The sequence below is a fragment of the Cetorhinus maximus genome, chromosome 17 (assembly GCF_964194155.1).
Source record: "Cetorhinus maximus chromosome 17, sCetMax3.hap1.1, whole genome shotgun sequence".
Lineage (NCBI taxonomy): Eukaryota > Metazoa > Chordata > Chondrichthyes > Lamniformes > Cetorhinidae > Cetorhinus > Cetorhinus maximus.
The window spans coordinates 80812989-80835094 of NC_135895.1; the positions used below are offsets into that span (position 1 = coordinate 80812989).

Genomic DNA, 22106 nt, shown 5'->3' on the forward strand with positions numbered 1-22106 from the left:
GAAAGTCCAGTGTCAAGTCAGATTCTCCGCCAACGGGAATGGGGAATGGATTGCAGCTGTACCTGATCATGAGTTCAATCAAAATTAACACAGGAGATATCAATGGGAGATAATCTGGTGCAGGAACCATGGCTGAATCCCCAAAAGAGGGACTTCTGCCCTGCCTTTCCCTCACATCCCCCACCAACGTAGGGCACTGAGAATAATTAAAACAACCCAAAGATCTGCTGTCTCAATCTGGTCAGGATCAAAATTGGGGATGATCTCATCTATTGTGCTCAGTACCAAACTAGACAGTGGATTCACCCAGTTGGTCATCAGAGTGTTCACTATCTACTATATTTATTATAGATCACTGAGGGAGACAGGGACGCACACGACCAAGAGAAAAAAGACCCATTGTGGCTCATCTGACTGGAACCAGAGTTTTCTTCAGTTCACAAAGTTGAATGGCATTTGCAGATTGAAGATTTGTAAGGAAAAATAGTCAAGTCAGTACAAGAAAAAGGACTGAAAATTATATCGTTGTAAACATTCATATGCAATGTTTCTACACATAAAATTTGCTAATTGAGCAAAGTTCTGTGAACCTTCAAAATAAATCCCAAACCTTATTTGGAATTTTTAATTTTAATTTAAAAGGCAATTAACATCAAGTGGTTGCTCACTTCAAAAATTGGAACAGGTCACTTCCTTGGCCTTCGCTCACTGCAACAATCTCCGCAACTCTGAAACCCAAGCTTGGCCTCGACCAATCGCCACTTTCTAATTTACCTCATCTTCTCTTTCACGCTGTTCAATTCATCAGCAATTGAAAGTGCTCAGCCAGAGGTTCAATTTAAGGTCAAACCTGGATTGGAGGAGTAAAGCTTCAGCAGAAATCTAAGCATTTAAAAAATACATATGCATATATTAAAGCAAATCTCCGCAGTTAATTCAATTACTTCTTCCAGAAATTAATTTCCAATACAATCTAGTATATTATCGAGCCACACTAAAGGTTAATTCCAGCCCTACAACAAACAATGACAGCTTCATCTTACTGTTTCTCGTAATTAGAAAGAGCAACCCTTGTGGCTTGACCCCATTCCAACCATATGCACAGGGGACGAAAGATTAAGATTAGTGGTGTTTTAAAAGTTGGCTTGACACTTGGATTTCCTTCCCTTACACAAATAAAATGACAGTCAATGTTCCCCTCCTTATTGCCTAAATGTAAAATTTCAATGAACTGGTCATTCTGGTTGGTGAAGATTTTAAGCTGTCATCCTGGTTAACAACCTCAGCATTTTCTAGTTCTAGTTCTGTTTTGGTACATCTGCATTCAGCTCCAAGGTTTAGCAAACAGCGATGTTTCTGCCAACGGCTGCAACCAGTGTTCTATGAATGCTCCCTCTTATTCAACACCCCTGTAACTTTTAAAAGAACATTACAATCCTTACCGACAGCCATCTACCCCGAACCTGCCTTTACTACAAAGAGACCTTTTGTTTACAAATGGAAACCACAGTTGAATGGAAAATGTGAAAGAGTTGGGTTTATTTATAGAAGTTTTTTTTTAAATTGAGAAATACTAACATAAGATGACGTTAGCCTTTGTTAACCTTGGCATAACAAATTCTTGTAGAGCTGGAAACACCGTAGTCTCAAAAAAATAGGTTAGACTAATTTGTACATTATTCTTTACAAAAATCCAGTATTATAACATTTGGAATCTACTGACATTTTGTTTGCCCCCAAAATGAACACTACTAGATCAGGGTTTGGGGAACTGTGTTTAAAGCAAAATTAATCTTTTCTTCTGAAGAAGAATCTTCTGATTTGAATTCAAATTTTGGGATTGGAATGCTTTTCCAGTCCTCTGAGGATCAAAGATAACAGGGGGCTGGTTTGATTTGGTTTGAGTATATGCAATTCACCTTCTGCAAACCCCATGGGACAAGGCTGCTGTTTATCAGATGATTGTGCAATGGCTTCAAATAGAATTCTCTGCTTTGTTACAAAAAAAATGGGCTGCTGGTGCTTTCTTTTGAATGTGTGTGTGTGCATTTGGACTGATCTGTGAGCTAGGGATGGAGAGTGCATCTTCCTTGTGGCCCTGTATGAGCAGTTTACTTCAAAATACATTCAGAATCATATCAGATTAATGATAGGACTGCACTAACACAATGTACTTGCCAACAGTTAGGGAGTAGTTGTCTCAGTATCAGATCAGTGTGGAGGTTATGGTGCGCTCAAAGGGGTAGTTTACAAAAATTGAAGTCGAGTTGCATCCCCACCAATTTGGTACAACAATGACAATATTGCAGGCAATGATAAGACTATACACTGAATCACTGCTTCAATGCAAGCATATAAATTTGTTTTGACACAAATTATGCCAAAACTGGTAAAATAACTCAATGTAACCATTTAGGGAGAGTCCACCATGTTGGAAAATTAGAATGTTTTATAATATATATTGCATCAACAAAAGTATGAGGATGGAGATAAAATGGAAAGTTGTTGTGGACTGATTATAACCAAACAGAAGTTCATAAATTGGTAGTTCCATCATACAGCCTCGAGATATGGTCTGAGGTTAGGACGTTTCAGCAATGGTGACTGCAGTCAGTAGGTCACCAAAGGCGATATTCCCTCTACTTAAACCAAGTAATGCACAGGGCAGTCCGCACAAAAACATGGAACTAGACAACCAGGTCAAAGTCATCTCTCTGAAGGGGAAAAAAAAAGGAAAATTAATGCACATCTTCCAGTCTGTTACATCAATCAACAAGTGTACATTTCAAAGATATTCCAGCTTAATTTAAAGCTATCTTCTTGATTTCATTATATATAGAAAGAGAAAATGCTGGAAATGCACAGGAGAGCAGGTAAATGTGTTCAGTGTGTCCCTTCATCAGAACCACAAGATCAAACACTATCACCCCACAATATCAACCTTGCATCATACCCTCCCCTCCTTAAAAGTCACTTCTTTGACTCCTCCTAAAATCTTTTTTTTGCTCAATGTCCATTTGTCAACACTCTGCGAAGCGCCTCAGGATATTTATCTAGCTTAAAGGTTTTATAAATGCAGTTTCCAAGAATCACCCTTTCTATTTTTAGTCACTGGATGTTTTCAGCCTCAGGCTTTATTTAAGAAAGTATTAGAATTTATATAACATCATCATGGCCTCAAATGCCCAAACAGCCAATTAATTACTGTTTGAAGTGCAGTCAATGTTGTTATGTAAGCAAAAATGTAAGCCAATATGCTCACAGCAAGATCTCACAAACAGTAAGTGAGATAAATGACAGGTTAATCTGTTTTGGTGAAATTAGTTGGGGGAGGAATGTTCGCTAAGATACGAGGTGAACTCCCTGCTCCTCTTTAAATACTGCCAGAAAATATTTACACTCAACTGAAAAATGTGGTTCCAGTCGCAGTTTAACATCTTATCTGATAAATGAAATCTCAGACAGTGCACCACTTCCTCAGAACTGCACTGACATGTCAGCCTTGATTCTACGCTCAGATCCTGGTGTGGGCTTGAAGCTTTGACTCAAAGAGGAGTGCTACCAGTGAATTAAGGATCGGCTGGCTATTCAACTGCAGAGATCATTATAATTGAGGCCAATTCTGTCTTCAATCAACACCACACATAGATCCTACTTTACACAAGGGTCAAAGAAGCCAAATTAATGTCTCCACCACTGCCCTCATTAATCTCAATTAAGTAAACATGGAACACTGTTTCACCAAGATATCCCCCTGGACTATATGGCCAAGTTCCACAGCAAACACTGCTTCTAGTTACTGTGTCCCTATCTACCTCTCTCTAGACAAGTCATCATTCCTAACTGGCAGGATAAATGTTGACCTCCAGCCAAAGTATCATACTTAAACTGGTTATTAAGGATTAATTATTGCATTGGGGTGACTTGTGACATACAGTGCAGTGGATTCTGAAGTCCAATGTTAACTCTGCATCTCTTTTCACTGATGCTGCCTGACCTGCTGAGTATTTCCACCATTTTCTGCTCTTATTTCAGATTCTGAGGTGCATTAGCTTCAAGTGTCAGGCTAAAGCAGACAATTAAAATCCACTCAAAGGCCACTTTTTTTCTTATTTGTTCAGGGACGTGGTCATCACTGGCTAGGCCACCAACTATTGCCCATCCCTAATTGCCCTTGAGAAGCTGGTATGAGCTGCCTTCTTGAACTGCTGCAGTCCATGTTGTGTAGGTACACCCACAGTGCTGTTAGGGACAGAGTTCCAGGATTTTGACCCAGCGACAGTGAAGGAGCGGCAATATAGTTCCAAGTCAGGATGGTACGTGGCTTGGAGGGGAACTTGCAGGTGGTGGTGTTCCCATGCATCTGCTGCCGTTGTCCTTCTAGGTGGTAGAGGATGTGGGATTGAAAGGTGTTGTCTAAGGAGTCTTGGTGAGTTGCAGCAGTACATTTTGTAAATGGTACACGCTGCCAACATTGTGCATCGGCGGTGGAGGCAGTGAATGTTTCAGGTGGTGGATATGGTGCCAATCATGGAGGCTGCTTTGTCATGGATGGTGTCAAGCTTCGAGTGTTGCTGGAGCTGCACTAATCCATGCAAGTGGAGAGTATTCCATCACGCTCCTGATTTGTGCTTTGTAGATGATGAAATTAACTTGGGCAGATCCTCCCCAATAAATTAAGTGCATAAGTCAATCAGGAAGAAAAAGTGTGCAATAGAATTTCAAGCAAGTTGTTAACAGTATAGTTCTTACCTCTTCATTGTACTCCATTACATGCTGCTTGATTTTCGAGGAGTCCACCCAGGTTACATAGTCTTCTGTATTCCTGTAGGTTTGATACGAAAATGGCCACGTTAACACAGATATTCAAAAAGTATTTGGACTGCCTTGTACTGAGGCTGATAAATGCACACAGCCCTTTACCCACTATAACCAGTACTTCCAGATTTAACCTGCTACACGCATTGACATGTTTGTGCTGTCAGGCACTTTCACCAACAGAAGGGAGAAAACGGTCTCTCCCACAACTGTTCCACCCACTGCTGATGTCCTTCTCACAGTAACCTGGCATTGAAGCAACTTGACTACTCCTAGTCTGAGACAAGCTAGGTTCAAATTTAAAATGGTCATAAACAGTGCATATGTGTAAATATCTTGCTACCACAAGCAGTACTTAGCCTGTTTCCACTAACATTCTGGGGGGCAAAGGTGCCCACCCAAAAATGACTGAAGGGGAAGAAAACGTGAGGGAGGAAGGGGTCAGTCTGGCTGGCAGATTTCTCTGCTTCACTTCATTTCACTTTCACTATCACAGTTCTTTTAGTGATAAAGAAGTTCCTTCTTCAGCTGTTGACGTTTAGGATCTCACTGAAAACATGCCTTATAACATCAGTTTTTATTATAATTCTTCAGCTCATAGTGGCAATCAAAAGCCAAACTATGGAAAATGATTCCACTATATCTGCCATCAAGTCGTATGATTCAGGCTGTCTTCCAACACAATGTGCGTTCACAGCACAAGGGTAGTTATTATAAAGTAGATCAAGTCTCCTACGAACCAACATCTGCACCCTTATATGTGTCAAGAGTGGAATAGGATATCACGGGATCGATAGTTACCTCTAATTACAGTAAGTCATAATTGTTCATTGTTAATGTCCCCAGTGATTGTAATTTCTGAAAAAAGCTAGATGAAGAGTTGAAGCCTAAAATCAAAATAATACCAAAGTTAAAAAAAAGCAAGGGGGAATGGACAGAGTAGATAGTCAGAAGCTTTTTCTCAGGGTGGAAGAGTCAATTACTAGGGGACATAGATTTAAGGTGAGAGGAGAAAACTATAGAGGAGATGTGCGGGGCAAGTTTTTTACGCAGAGGGTAGTGAGTGTCTGGAATTCGCTGCCAGAGGAGGTGGTGGAAGCAGGTACGATAGTGGTGTTTAAGAGGCAGCTTGACAAATACATGAATAGGATGGGAATAGAGGGATACGGATCCCGGAAGTGCAAAATGTTTTAGTTGACGGGCAATATGATCGGCGCAGGCTTGGAGGGCCGAAGAGCCTGTTCCTGCGCTGTACTTTTCTTTGTTCTTTGAAGACAAAATACATTAAAGAAATGGAATACAAAAACACACTGCAGGTTCTATACTACAAAAAATGTTGAGAGAGGATTCTGAAAGCTCAGAGAGCAACAGGCAAGATACAATATACTTTAAAAGCAGAAAAAGCCGCAAATACTCAGCAGGTCAGGCAGCATGTGTGGAGAGAAAAACAAAGCTAACATTTCAGGCTGATGACCTTTCATCGACAAGATGAGCAGATTTCCAGCAGCTTCATTCATTTTTCAGATTTCCGACAGCTGCAGCATTTTGCTTTTGTGGGCAAAATATAATAACTGCTGTATTACAGGCGGCTGTCGATTGCCTTTCTATATTGGAATGATTGCTTGAAACAAATCATAGCAGATATAAATGCAGCACTTGTTTTTAAGTAACACACAGTCCTCAGTTCATCACACAAGGGTTTTTTTTTAAAAGGAGGATCAATCGTTTACATGGATTTGGCATCCTAATGGCAGTGTCCAATCACACAGACAACAGCAAAAAGGACATCAAGCTGGATAGTAATATACAAGTTATAGATTTTCCATAGGTTAATGTATTATTCAGCTACTCTTCCCCAGCAAACAATGGTTAACTGTTTCCAATTGTGAATATAAAAGACCAAGTTCTTCCTCTTCCCCTCCCCTGATTTGGTCTCCTGGCATCTATCATGCAGTTCAGATGCATTCATCTTTCAGGGTTAGATCAAACACGCTCCAGCTCTGGCACCCAACCAGCCAGAGTACAATGAATCAAACATTATGAGAAGCGCAGTAAGGAGAAATGGTTTTATCTGTGAATATCTTACTACCCGCAAAACTCATTCCCCACCACTAGGAGGGGACGCTCCCTTTACAATGAAGTTCATCACACTAAAGTCAGATTCGCACATGGCTGACATAAAAACAGAATAATGTCTTGAAAATGTGTTTTCTGTTTGTGTCACATTTAAGGACTGTGGTTGTGGGACCAGCTTAATGCAAAAAAAATAAATAAACCCTGTAGCAGTTTGGTACATGCCACATTTAGGATATAGGGTCTTCAGGCAAGACAGGGAAGGAGGAAAAAGAGGAGAGGGTATCACAATATTGATCAAGGAATCAATTGCAGCAGTAAGGAGGGATGACATCTTAGAAGGCTTCTCAAATGAAGTCATATTGTTAGAACTGAAAAACAAAAAAGGAGCAATCACATTGCTGGGAGTGTACTTTTGGCCCCCAAACAGTCAGAAAGAAATAGAAGAGCAGATATGTAGGCAAATTTCAGAGAATGTAAAAATAATAGGGTAGTAATAGTGGGGGATTTCAACTTCCCCAACATTAACTGGGTTAGTCATAGTGTGATAGGTTTAGAGGGAGCAGAATTCTTAAAAAGCATCCAGGAGGGCTTTTTAAGCCAGTACGTAGAAGGTCTGACAAGAGAAGGGGCAGTCCTGGACTTAATTTTAGGGAATGAAGCCGGGCAAGCGGTAGAGGTATCAGTGGGGGAGCATTTTGCAGTTAGTGATCATAACTCCATTGGATTCAAGGTTGTTATGGAAGAGGACAAGGATGGACCAGAAATCAGAGTTCTAAATTGGGGGAAGGCCGATTTTAATAAGATCAAATATGATTTGGCCAGAGTGGACTGGGGACAGCAACTTTTGGGTAAATCTGTGTCAGAGCAGTGGGACTCATTCAAGAAGGAAATAGGGAGAGTACAGGGCCAAGATGTTCCAGTAAAGATAAAAGGTGGGACCAATAAATCCAGGGAACCCTGGATATCAAGGGATATACAGGATTGGATAAAGCGAAAAAGGTAGGCTTATGGCAGATACCGAGGGCTCAAAACAGCAGAACCCTAGAGGAGTATAGAATGTGTAGGGAGGAACTTAAAAAGGAAATTGGGAGAGCAAAAAGGGGGCATGAAGAAACATTGGCAGGTAAAATAAAGGAAAATCCAAAGTTATTTTACAAGTACATTAAGAGTAAGAGGATAACTAGGGAAAGAGTAGGGCCCATTAAGGGCCACAGTGGTAATTTGCATGTGGAGCCGGAAGACATAGGTAGGGTTCTAAATGAACACTTTGTGTTGGTGTTCACAAGTGAGAAGGACGACGTGGGTATGGAAATCAGGCAGAAGGACTGTGATATAATTAAATAAATTAGCATAGAAAGGGAGGAGGTTCTAGGTGGTCTAGCAGGCTTAAAAGTAGATAAATCTCCAGGCCCGGATGAAACGTATCCCAGGATGTTGAGTGAGGCAAGGGAGGAGATAGCAGGGGCGCTGGCAATAATTTTCAATACCTCTCTGGCCACAGGAGAGCTGCCAGAGGACTGGAGGACAGCTAATGTGTATTGTTATTCAAGAAGGGAGGAAGGGATTAACCAGGGAACGACAGGCCAGTCAGTCTAACCTCAGTGGTGGGGAAACTATTGGAAGCAATTCTGAGGGACAGAATTAATCTACACTTGGAGAGGCAGGGATTAATCAAAGGCAGTCAGCATGGTTTTGTTAAGGGGAGGTTCATGTCTGACCAATTTGATTGAATTTTTCGAAGAGGTGACCCGGTGTGTAGATGAGGGCAATGCATTTGACGTAGTCTACTTGGACGTCAGCGAGGCTTTTGATAAGGTCCCGCATGGGAGACTGAGAATAAAGGTAAGAGCCCATGGGATCCAAGGCAATTTGGCAAATTGGATCCAGAATTGGCTGAGGGCCAGGAAGCAGAGGGTGATGGTCAAGGGGTGTTTTTGTGACTGGATGCCTGTGTCCAGTGGGGTTCCACAGGGATCGATGTTGGGTCCCTTGCTGTTTGTGGTATATATAAACGATTTAGATTTGAATGTAGGAGGGTTGATCAGTAAGTTCACGGATGACACGAAAATTGGTGGGGTGGTAAATAGTGAGGAGGAGAGCCTTAGATTACAGGAGGATATAGACAGGTTGGTCAGATGGGCTGATTAGTGGCAAATGGAATTTAATCCGGATAAGTGTGAGGTGATGCACTTGGGCAGGACAAACGAGGCACGAAAATACACAATGAAGGGTAGGACCCTGGGAAGTACCGAGGATCAGATGGACCTTGGCGTGCATGTCCACTGGTCCCTTAAGGTAGCGGGACAGGTAGATAAGGTGGTTAAGAAGGCATATGGGATACTTGCCTTTATTAGCCGAGGCATAGAAGATAAGAGCAGGGAGGTTTGGTGGAACTGTACAAAACGCTGGTTAGGCCACATTGAGCATTGCGTGCAGTTCTGGAACCCGAATAAAGGAAGGATGTGATTGCACTAGAGAGAGTGGAGAGGAGATTTACCAGGATGTTGCCTGGGCTGCAGAGTTTTAGTTATGAGGAAAGATTGGAAAGACTGGGGTTATTTTCCCTGGAGCAGAGGAGATTGAGGGGGGGCATGATTGAGGTGTATAAAATTATGAGGGGCATAGATAGGGTAGACAGGAAGGAACTTTTCCCCTTGGTGGAGGGATCAATAACCAGGGGGCATAGATTTAAGGTAAGGGGCAGGAGGTTTAGAAGGGATGTGAGGAAGAATTTTTTCATCCAGAGGAAGGTGGGAATCTGGAACACACTGCCTGAAACGGTGGTCGAGGCAGAAACCCTCATAACATTTCAGAAGCATTTGGATGTACACTTGCGATGCCATAGCATACAAGGCTATGGGCCTAGTGCTGGAAAATGGGGTTAGAATAGTTCGGTACTTGTTTGACTGGTGCGAACTTGATGGGCCGAAGGGCCTTTTTCTGTGCTGCATGACTCTAAGATCAATTTATTTTATTCTTTTCCAGATACAAGTAACCTTTAAAGAAATATGCCCCTGCCCTCCCATCCCCAATACCTTTAATTTCAAGGTCCTGCAGGCCTGCAGCTTCAAAGGCTGATGAGTAGACTGTTCTCTACAGCTCAGTTAATGCACTCTTTGCTTAGCCTTTAGAAGGCAATGAGGTGACAACATCCACAGCTGATGTTCCCTCCTCACTCACCTCACAAAGTTAAGCCATGATCTCAACACAGTGTCTGGCTGCACTGTTGAACCTAATAGGAGTTAAATAGAAGCAGCAATTTCAACTTGTACCTCGCAATTTCTGGAGTTCCCTGTTGAAGCTTCAAAACCACCATCAGGACCAACTTTTATTTCCCCACACGCACATCAGAATTCATGCCTTCAACACCTTAAGGCAAAAATTGTACAGTGCCCTCTTAGCTGGCCACCAATATCAACCTTTCATAAACTTCAACACACTGACAGCCTTGCAGCTCACTCCTCTACTGAATCCAGTGGCACTGAGTACTCCAGCATGGTCATTTCAAAATTCCGATCACGGGGGCTGGATTTCCATCCTGGAGGTGGGAAGCAGAAATCGGGAAATATCCCAGCTCAGCTCGCCCGCCTTGGGAGAAAGTGCCAGCAAATTTGCGATTTTGGTGCTGGACAGGTGTGGAGTTAGTGCTAACTGGAGTTGGGCCCATTACTTCCGGAAAAAGTTTGCAGGCAGCCACAGGGGCTGCTGAGTCCGCCGAGTGCTGAGGTGGGCTGTTTAAAAAGGCCCGCCTCAGTGCTCAAGGACTTTGTCCCAGTTGTAATAGTGACAGCAGAACAAACAACAGCCTTCTTGCGCTCACCCCTCTCATTCCCCAATACCCCATCCATCCCATCCAGGCTAACTCATGCCACCTCATCCCCCATCCACCCCCCCAAGGCCCTCATACCCTTGATGTCAAGCTATGCCCCTCCACTCACCCTCCCATGGCCTCTCATGCCTTCCATGCCAAGCTACAGCACTCCCATGCCCATTCACCCATTATACACTCTGTAGAGAACCAACGAAACCTATCATAACAATAAGATGCGTGAAAAAGCTTTTTAAAAAATCAAACGTTTCGACTTCTTAAAAGCTTATTTCACTACAGCCCTATAAAAGTGTCAATCATTCAGATCCTTTAAGTTATTAACAGCAGAAACTGCAAGCACTTGACATCTCTCTGTGTCCTATGTAGATACACATTGTGCAATTGACAGAATAGATCACAGAGCAAGAGCTGTCAATCAAGTAACTTTTTTTTCCTATGGGCTCTCAGCCAAGAATGTTTATGAAGCTTTTTTCACCAGTACAAGGTTAAGAGCCAGGAATGGGATTGGGAATCCTGGAATCGGGTTCTGGCTGTCATTTTTTGTTTTATCTCCATGGAATCTCCCCACCTCCATGAAAATCCAGCCCACGGTTTCCAAATCCCTCCATGGCCTTGATGCATCATGCCTCAGTGATCTCTTCCTGTCTAATATCCATATGAACACTCCCGAACCTAACACTGATTTTTCCGCACTACCCCACTCCCTGCAACATTGGCAACCACTCGTTCAAGTACTACATACTAACCTTGTGTAACTTTCTACCTAGTTCCAACCGCCCTCCCTGCTTTGAATCACCCTCTCCAAATTCACCACTTGGGAAATACCCTTTCAAAGATCTCCATTCCCTACATATCAATTGTTCATCACGTTATCTTCTTCCTTACTCTAAAGAGCTCTCAGATATTTTCTTGCATTGAAGCGCACTGTAGAAATGAATAATAGGTCATTAGCTTCATAACTAACCACAAGAAGTGAGTGAATCATCCAAACTGAACAGTTTGGGAGTGATAACGCAGGTATCTGCCACAAATCTACTGCTAAAGACCCAGTCACATATCTACTGAATGTGACATACTCAGCACAATATAAAAGCCATCAGCAACTAGTGAGAAGAAATAAGTTTAACTAAGGAAACCCATCTGACAGCTCACAGGGGCAATTTCAGCCTTGCCTGCACCCTAAAGATAGCTCCACATCATCTTCCCAGTCACGAAACAAAGCTGGGATTTCTCCTGGGCCTGAACTACTCATCCTGATATGTGTCCTATACGCCACAAATGATCACACATTCTTACAATCCATAAAGTGCAAGTTTGGCAGCAATAGGCAGCAAGGGGGTTAAGTTCACGCTTCAAATTTTTGTGTGACATCTGATCTCCTGGATGGGTTTTGGCCTCTAAGCAGCCTCCTTCTGCTGGAAGGGTAAATTAGTGAACCACTGACTACTGCTCAGCTTCAAGACAATAAGTCCCTCTATATTCAGGGAGCCAGAGGGAAGTTTTGCTGTGGGAAACTGCAGCTTGTACCAGACACTGAAACATAAAACAAGCTGGTTCAAATGTCAAGGAATGCTGGGACTTGAGCCCAGGGCCTAAAGTCAGTAAATCTGGAAACTTTTTCTTCGGAATCTCCCTCCCCAGGATCCACAGGGGTGGGGTTTGTAGGGCCACAGAAAATACAAGTATTGCAGGCATTGGGTATGCTGTGCATGGTAGCAAAGTTGTGCTGATTGGTGAGTGGGGGTGGTGCCGTTTGGAAGCTGGGACCAAACGAATAAACGATGTTCGCTCTACCTCAGAGATCTGGATTCAAATCCAGTGCAGATTCCAGAATAGAAGATTCCTCTGCCTACTGGCTGTAAAGATGCCATAAGAAATGAATGTGGATCAGTGTGGACCACTTCAATCAGCTGCTATCGCATACGGGCCCTTACCATGACACTGGCCTAAATAGACAATGTCACTTAGAAAGGTCAGAAGGAGGGAATGTGAGAGGGATACACCACAGAATGGAAAGGGGTGCTCTGCTATAGATGGAGCCTTCTGAACTTTTCAAACTATGCTATAACTCACCTGGCTGTGCTTGATACTTACACAAGGTTTCTAAAGTCAAGAACATTCCATTTCTACACCACAAACACCCTCAACTTGGGCAGAATCACATTTACAAAAAAATACTTGAGAAAAATACCCTGGGACAAGTCAAACCAATTTGCTACGTCATCTTCTGTCTTTGTAAGCTACTGTCCCATCTCTAACCTCCCTTTCCACTTCAAAGTCCTTGAAAGTGTTGTTGCCTCATAAATCTATTCCCATCTTTCCCGATTCCACGCACTCCTAGCTGACCTCCCACATTCTATCTCTGTAAACTCGAGGTCATCCAAAACTCTGCTGCCCATGTCTTAACTCACACCAAATTCCATTCACCTATCACTTCTGTGCTCACAAATCTACATTGGCTCCTGTCAAGCAAAACTTTGATTTTAAATTCTCACCCTTGTTTTCAAATCCTTCCATAGGTTCGCCCCTCCCCATCTCTATAATCTCCTCCAATCCCACAACTTTCCAAGATATTTAAGCTCCTCTTGCCCGGACCATTTAAGCATCCCCAATTTTAATCACTCTAACACTGGTGTCTGCGCCTTCAACTGCCTCGGCTCTACCCTATAGAAATTGCTCCCTAAACCTCTCCGCCTCTGTATCTCACTTTCCTCCTTTATCAATTGAAGCATAGATTACAAAAGTAGGGAGATCATGTTGGAGTTGTATAGAACCTTGGTGAGGCCACAGCTGGAGTACTGTGTGCAGTTCTGGTTGCCACATTATAGGAAGGATGTGATTGCACTGGAGGGGGTGCAGAGAAGATTCACCAGGATGTTGCCTGGGATGAAACATTTAAGTTATGAAGAGAGGTTGGATAGACTTGGGTTGTTTTCGTTGGAGCAAAGACGACTGGGGGTGGGGGGGGCGACAAGATTATGAGGGGCATGGACAGAGTGGATAGGGAGCAACTGTTCCCCTTAGTTGAAGGGTCAGTCACAAGGGGACACAAGTTCAAGGTGAGGGCAGGAGGTTTAGGGGGGATGTGAGTAAAAACATTTTTACCCAGGGGGTGGTGACGGTCTGGAATGCGCTGCCTGGGAGGGTGGTGGAGGCGGGTTCCCTCACATCCTTAAAAAGTATCTGGATGAGCACTTGGTACATCATAACATTCAAGGCTATGGGCCAAGTGATGGTAAATGGGATTAGGTAGGTAGGTCAGGTGTTTCACACGTGTCAGTGCAGACTCGATGGGCCAAAGGGCCTCTTCTGCACTGTGAGATTCTGTGAAGATACTCCATAAAACCTACCTCTTTGACCAAGCTTTTTGTCATCTGACCTAATATCTCCTTATATGGCCTGGTGTCATATCTTGTTTTATAATACTCCTGTAAAGTGCTTTGGGACATTGTATTATGTTAAAGGTGCTATAGAAGTTGTTGCTGTTGTTGGGGCCATTTTCTATGGATTCTTGCTGGTTTGCATTAGTTCCCAGGTAGACATCTCACAGACACTCCCTATCTGCCTATCTAGAACTGCCATGTTCAGAAGGGCAACAAATCCACAAACATTAGTGCAAATCAGCAGGTTATATCCAATATTTTAAAACAGTAACTACATTAGTAACTGTCAGTTAGCATCTTCTGTGCACAATATCCAACAACTCTGACACAGCATCGTGATATTTTGATTAATTTTATTTGTCTTATCACAAGTGATCCAGCCTACATGTTTACAAATCTATTGGGAGAACCTACCAAAAAATGTATTTGCTGCATTTGGCTCCTTGCCTTTCAAAGCTTCTGTTCATTTTCACATCAAACTATCCACATCCACAGTTTCAGCTTCCCAAAACAAGCAGAAAGGAGACAAGGGAGACGGAAGCAAGCTACACGTCCGTGAGGTACAAAGTGCTCGAAATACGCCTCAGATCTACCACCATCAGGAATGGAAAAGGCAGGTTTATGGTTCGGGTGGACACCCTTGATTAAAACTCAAGATCTTCTGCAAATTTCCAGGATCTGCTGTGAATTTCAAGGTCCTCCTGCTTTTATTTCAAAGTCTGGCACTCTCAGTTTCTCTTTTTTGTAAATTTACATCCAGTCCTGTGCACAACGGGCAAACAGCTTGCCACTCCACTTTTTCACTAATTGGAAAACACTGGCTCAACAGAATTTTACAACATATTTGTACAGCTGCTAATCTTATTAAGCATAGCTGAAGAAATGTTGAAACTATACATCAATGTTGAATTAGCAGCATTTTGGTTGACATTCCAGAAATATCAGTTTGATTACATAGGAACAGCAGTAATCTGAGCTATCAAATCTACAGAGAGGGGCACAGATAATAACTGTGAAAAGGATTCATTTTTGAACGGATTCATTTATAGAATTTTCTGTTCATATATTTTGAACGGTCCCAGCTATCCCCAACGCACGTCTTGTGAAAATCAGCAGTAATGGGTTGTTTTAAAATGGAAGGTGGAAGGCTTTCCAAGCTGAGGAAAGGGGAGGGAATCAGAAGGAGATGCCCCTCGGAAAGGGGAGGGGTGATTACTAGACAGTGGTGGTACTAGAAGCCTGGTGGGGGTAATATTTCAGAAATGTGGGAGGGGAAGTGAAGGATTTGAAATGAGGATTCCCAAAATTCAAAAAAATGAGCATCTGAGCAGATACAAAGGGCTGAGCCTTCCTCTGGGCTCAGGAAAACTACTTTTGTGGATCACAAATGGCACACCTGACCCAGGTGTGACTTCACAGACCATTTTTGCCTTTTCAGACTGGGATCGGGTTTGCAATGCAATTTAAGTCGTACCAGAGTGCATGAGCAGTGTGAGTGCGGAGACGGACCAGTTAGAAGGCCCACCTTGGTTCTCCAACACAGTATCCCAGCTCCCCAGAGTTTAAAGGCCTCCTAACCTTCACCTCTCAGCTCCCCCCCACCATTCCCCCTCAGATAGCCCATGCTGGCTCATGCCCCCTCTGATATCCATGCCACCGCATGCCATCTTTATGTCCCCTCAGATCACCCATGCCACTCCATGTCACTTCTATGCCCCGTAGCCACTCACCGAATATGCGTGTTGTACAGTCTTCAGATTCCACGCAATATCAATGGAAAATATTGTACATTTTGTGGAAAAAAATAAGCCTTCCGCCATCTAATAAAAGCTTATCAATTCATTGGTTTTGAGTAAAAAATGCATTCTGCCATGTGAAAGGAAACTGGTATACTTTTAATCCTATTAGCTTGAGTCGACAAACCAGAAACCACATTAAAGGGGCAATCTGTTATTACAGTTTCTTGAAACTGTCATTCAATCTCAGATGAATGAACCAATTAGCAGTTGAAACTCAGTCAGGCATTGATAATGGCTATTCTCTGGGAAGGAAAGAACAACAGGGGACCATTTCAAATTCAAAGCAGAGTGCCTGTCAATCAATCCAAAGAGCAAGTGGTTAGATTATTTTCAAATGTGGATTTTTTTTAAATTTCAAAACCAGTCTTTTTCAATCAGCCACAGGCATTTAAGTCACAGTACAGAAGATGACAGTACAGGCTGACAGGCCATTTTGCGACTTTTCTCACTACATTATGGTGCTTTCTCCATTGGAAAAGCACTATAATGCAATGAGCTAATGTAAAAGGCCGGTCGATGTAAGTGTTAACTTACCTTTAAAGGACAGATCCCTATGAATCACTGCATTAAACATACATCTACATTACAATACAGAATAGTGACATTTGAAGGTGTGAAAATACTTTACGTTTACCTTTCAGAACTTTTCATTTCCTTAAAACTCTCTCAAACTTTGTGTGCTTTAAATGGGCTTCCAAAACCCTCACCACCATACAAAAATGGTGGGAGGAAATCCAATTTTTTCCCTCAATTAAAATGGGGAGCCCGACCTCAGCGGGGCGGGTGAGTATTTTTCACACTAGGTATTCCCGACCTGCAAAAGGCCAGAGGAAAATGGTGTGCAGTCGGAAATGCAGAAGAAAATCAGATTTGCTCCAAAAAAACTAAGTGTGGCCATTCGCACAACCAAATGCCCTTCCACAACCAGGTGAAGATACAGCTCAACATCTTTGTGATGAAAAAGATTTTTGTCACTGCGGCAGAAATGGCATCACTTTATCCTTCCGAGTATCTATATACAAACATAAGTTACTGTAGGTTCCTTTACCATTAAAAAGGTTTCTTAGAAGCAGTGTTACATCCTTCCACTGAGAGACCACAAAGTGTAGTTGGCTAGTTAGTTCATTCTATCAAACACTCCCTTTCTGGCAGGCCTGCATTGCACTGCAAGTTGTTGACCATAACAGGTTTGCTACAGTCAGCATCACAAGGACTGAAAAATGAATGCAATCATCAAATGGTGACACATGTAGAATAGGCTGTATTGTTGCAACAAACAGGTCAAAAGTTTTAGATAGGGAAAGTTTTTATTCCTTTACACTTCAACAGATTTCTGATTTAAGTGGAAGTGACTGCAGCAAGGCTGAGCACTTGTGCTTGGCTTACTGCAAACAGGTGACTATGAACAAATCACTCTGCAATTTAACTCCTGACATAACAGATGAGGGCTGAAATGAGATAAATAGAGAGAAAAAAAGAGAGAAGGGAGGTCAGATGACTGCTGACATTAGGCCAAATGTAAGTATGAATGGGTCCTCTGAATTCAGTCAGATTGAAAGGTGTTAATCTCCAATGAATTATACTCAGCAATGGGAAGACAATCTATAGGAAGCTTTAAGTGGAAGACATGGATGGGATGCAGTATCCAGGCAGTTTAAAATGATATTTGTGAGTGTGAGTGCAATTCTGCAAGTCTGTATTATTTTTGCCACATACTTCAGACCACAATATGTATACTATAAAAAGGTTTAGCAAGGCAACTCTGTGGTTGAGTTCTTACATTTTCTCCTCCAGTTTACTTCTTTCCTTATTTGAAGGTGTTAACTCATGCTAGAGTATGGTTTTTGGTAACGAGCTGCCTGCCTGCACCTACCCTGACGACCATTATTCTTGTGTGAGCATAGATAGACAAATCAAGAGGCATCACTGACCAGCTCCGTAACCCAGGTGATTTCCCCTCCTCCTCCCCTGCACCCCCTCCCACCACACTCCACCATAAGCCAAGGAGCTCAAATTAGGCAAAATGCATTGCTGAAATCAGCAAACTCAGATTAGACCAGAGATCAAAGTGATGACTTTCTTGATTTGTATGGTTAAATTACATATTGCTTTTAAAACCCAAGCTTAACACCACCTTAAAACAACTGCTCAATTTAGTCCATCTTCTCTCCTACTCTTTTACAGCTTGATGTGGAGCACAACGAGCCTCAGTGTCTCCATTTTCATTTTTTTTTTAAAAAGGAAAAGCTGTGAAATTAACACAAAAATATAAGTAAAGGAAGCAGCAATCAGGGTAGCAATCTTCCACACGGGCAGGATTTATATTTTACATCCCTGGCTTCCTATTCAATTGCAGCCAGATCCACTACCTGAGTCAGTCACTGTAGAACCACCAAACGTTTCAGAACTAATGGCATTAGCAGTTATGTACACAAATATATCATTTATTTGGAATTAGATTAATTTATTTTGAAATACAATGGAACCTACTTTGGACGAGCAGTAATTTCCTCCAGCTAAACCCTAAGCCATCATCCTTGGCTGCCACAAATTCCCAAATGCTGATTTCTTTGGAATAGAGGAGGACAAAGAGAGATTTAATTGAGGTGTCTGAAATCATGCTGGGCTTAGAGTGGATCGGAAGGACCCATTTCCCTTAACAGAGAGGTCAATAATCAGGGGCATAGATTTAAAGTATTTGGTGGAAGGGTTCAGGGGAGTTGAGGAGAATATTCTTCACCCAGAGGGTGATGGGGTCTGGAACTCACTGTCTGAAAGGGTAATAAAGGCAGAAATCCTCATTCACATTTAAAAAGTGCTTGGGTTATGCACTTGGAGTGCTGTAGTCTACAGGGCTACAGACCTAGAGTTAGAAAGTGGGATTTAGGCTGGATAGCTTTTTTTCTACCAACACAGACATGATAGACTAACTGGCTTCCTTACATGCTGTGAATTTCTATGATAAAATAGCTTGCCTGTCCCTAGATTTTAAATTTTCACCCTCATATTTAAATTAGTCCATAGCCTTGATACTCCTGATCTCTGTAGCCTCCTCCACCACACACCCCCATCCCAACTCACCATTCCACTGACTCTGGCACCTTGTGCTCCACTCCCCCCCCTAGCAGCTGAATTTCCAGCCACCTATGTCTTTCCCTTCCTAAAGCTCTACACTTTTTCACCTCCTCCCCCTCCTATATGACCTTCATTATAATCCACATCTCTAGGTAAACTTCGGTCCTCCCAAATTTTCATTCTTCGGCTGAGTGCATGTTTTTCCTTCTACATTATCGGTTAAGTGCCTTAGGATGTTTCTTGGTATTAAAGGTGATAAATAGAATCTGGTGGCATTAACTTATTCAAAATAAACACAGCCCTACATGTGTAAATGGGTTTGCGATTTACCACCTTCTTTATAATCATAAATGCCATTACTAATATTTCCACAACATTAACAGCTCTGGTTATAGGGTGCTGTTGCTTTCTCATCTCCAAGGGAAGAGTGTGAAGTAGTGGAAGGATTTGCAAGCTGACTGACAATCTGACAGGCCACAATGAGAACACTCTTTCCATGACTGTAAGCTTCATTACACCAGTCCTATAGTCCTATACAGCAGAAGGTTTTCTTTTAAATGGGTTCCCACAACTCACAGGATGAAGGGTAGGAAAGGAGGGCACCCATGCCGTCAAACACGAGTATCCCACTGGATGGCAATCTTGAATTCTAAGCAGGAGCTCCATCCTCCATTTGCCAAGACTGTTTAGAACAGGGTTTGTACCCTTCACCTTCTGAGCCAAAGGCAGGAATGCCACTCCAGGCTGGCTCTAGGCACAGGATAAACACAATATCCTCTGCCATTTCCGCCAACTCCAGCATGATGCCACCACCAAACACATCTTCCCTTCACCCCCGCTGGCGGCATTCCGCAGGGATCATTCCCTCCACGACACCCTGGTCCACTCCTCCATCACCCCCTACACCTCAACCCCCTCCCACGGCACCTTCCCATGCAACCGCAGAAGTTGCAACACCTGCCCCTTTACTTCCCCTCTTCTCACCGTCCAAGGGCCCAAACACTCCTTTCAAGTGAAGCAGCATTTCACTTGCACTTCCCTCAATTTAGTCTACTGCATTCGCTGCTCCCAATGCGGTTTACTCTACATTGGAGAGACCAAACGCAGACTGGGTGACCGCTTTGTGGAACACCTTCGGTCTGTCCGCAAGCATGACCCAGACCTCCCTGTCGCTTGCCATTTCAACACTCCACCCTGCTCTCATGCCCACATGTCTGTCCTTGGCCTGCTGCATTGTTCCAGTGAAGCTCAACGCAAACTGGAGGAACAGCACCTCATCTTCCGACTAGGCGCTTTACAGCCTTCCGGACTGAATATTGAGTTCAACAATTTTAGATCATGAACTCTCTCCTCCATCCCCACCCCCTTTCCGATCTCACCTCCCACCCCCCCCCCCGCTCCAATAATTTATATAGATTTTTCTTTTCCTACCTAGTTCCATTATTTTTAAATGTATTTCCATCCATTGTTTTATCTCTGCCTTTTAGCCTATTTCGATCCCTTCCCCCCACCCCACCCCCACTCGGGCTATCTGTACCTTTATTATCACATTCCTTAGATAATATCACCTTTGTCTATGACATATTTTGGTTACCTCCACCTATCACTGGCCCTCTATCCAGCTCTACCTGTCCCAACCCCCCCTTAAACCAGCTTATATTTCACCTCTTATCTATTTTTCCTTAGTTCTGTTGAAGAGTCATACGGACTCAAAACGTTAACTGTGTTCCTCTCCGCAGATGCTGTCAAACCTGCTGAGTTTTTCCAGGTATTTTTATTTTTGTTTTGGGTTTCCAGCATCTGCAGTTTTTTGCTTTGATCACAATATTGGAAAGACAGGTTGTGGACAGTAGCAAGATAAAACTCTAGGGAGCTGAATTAGCATGAGTAGAGAAGTTCATTAACCCACAGTGCATCAGTTATAACTCTATTAATTCAGTTCCTTCCTGTTGTCTGGCTAAGGAAATACTCGTAACCATTTCCTAACAATGTTTGTATTATTAAGCACAGAATTTCAGCAGCAATAGTTACATAAAATCATACAAAAAAAACCCCACATGGAAAGAAACTAATCAAAAAGAAAGGAAGATCAAGTTATAGTGATTTCATGATTAATCATATCACAATCAATCTTTGAATTGCATGCCCTCTGTAAAGGGAGAAACTTAGCCAGCAGGGGGGAGTAAAACATTGGGCAATGTTGCACTCTACAATTTTCACCACTTGACATTTTATCAGGTTTTATTCACACAACATTTCATTAAGTCATCTGTAAGTATACTCTCAGATTGGCAGGAAGGCAGGGATTGAATTATTACAGGGTAAAACACATTATTTTGCTCTTACTTTCTTGACACAAACTCATACAAATTCACCATTGTCATTAATGTGAAACTCACGGAAGGCTGAATTTCCATTCAAGTTTTGAAAACACTCAGTTTCCACAGCACAAGACTTTCATAAGTAACCTTCTGTAAATTTCTAATGCTGAATACAATAAGGTAGAACTTGAGATTTCCGTTCTCCTGCTCCAACTTCTGGCAGCGATTGTGTTCTGCCTGTGGATCATTTCTATTTCTACAGGGTCTACATGAAAGTTGGCATCTCTGACAGTGCAGCATTCTCCAAGTACTGCCCCAAAGCATTAGCTTAGTCTATGTGCTCAAGTCTGCATTGGGTTTGAAGCCATAAGCCCTTTAACAGACTGGTGACTGGAACTGAACCACAGTAACACAGTGGAAACTAGTTTCATAGTCAGATGGCTTTGGATTTAAGCTCCACTCCAGATGTGTGAATGCATAACTAAGGCTGATCCTGCAATGTAGTACTGAGGAATGGTTGTATGGTCAAAGATGCAATCCTCCAAGTGAAATCAAACAGGTCTGCTTCTCTTACTCGTTCAAGTGGATGTTTAAGATCCACAGCACTATTTAAAGGTAAGCTAAACTTGCTGTGCACAGAATTTGCTTACATTATAATAACAGTCACTGCGCGACAGAGCAATTCATTGTGTGTGAAGCACTTGGCAAAGTTTCAGAGAAATATGACTAATAATTATATACAAGCAAGTCTTTTTTTCTTAGTAAGCTAAGGTTGGGGAAAGAAAAAATTAGTCAGCATATATGC

At 42.5% G+C, this 22106-nt stretch overlaps 1 protein-coding gene across 1 annotated transcript in view; it reads right to left on the reverse strand.

Moving 5' to 3' along the window:
• Positions 1 to 1517: 1517 nt before the first annotated feature.
• The window catches only part of imp3 (IMP U3 small nucleolar ribonucleoprotein 3), a 276423-nt gene continuing 255834 nt past the window's right edge, over positions 1518 to 22106 (reverse strand). Inside the window, exons 6-7 of the mRNA XM_078561507.1 lie at positions 4753 to 4825; positions 1518 to 2714 (exon numbers count right to left, since the gene is read on the reverse strand). Coding sequence (XP_078417633.1) covers positions 2688 to 2714; positions 4753 to 4825 — 100 coding nt within the window. The 3' untranslated portion in view covers positions 1518 to 2687. The remainder of the gene's footprint in view (positions 2715 to 4752; positions 4826 to 22106) is intronic.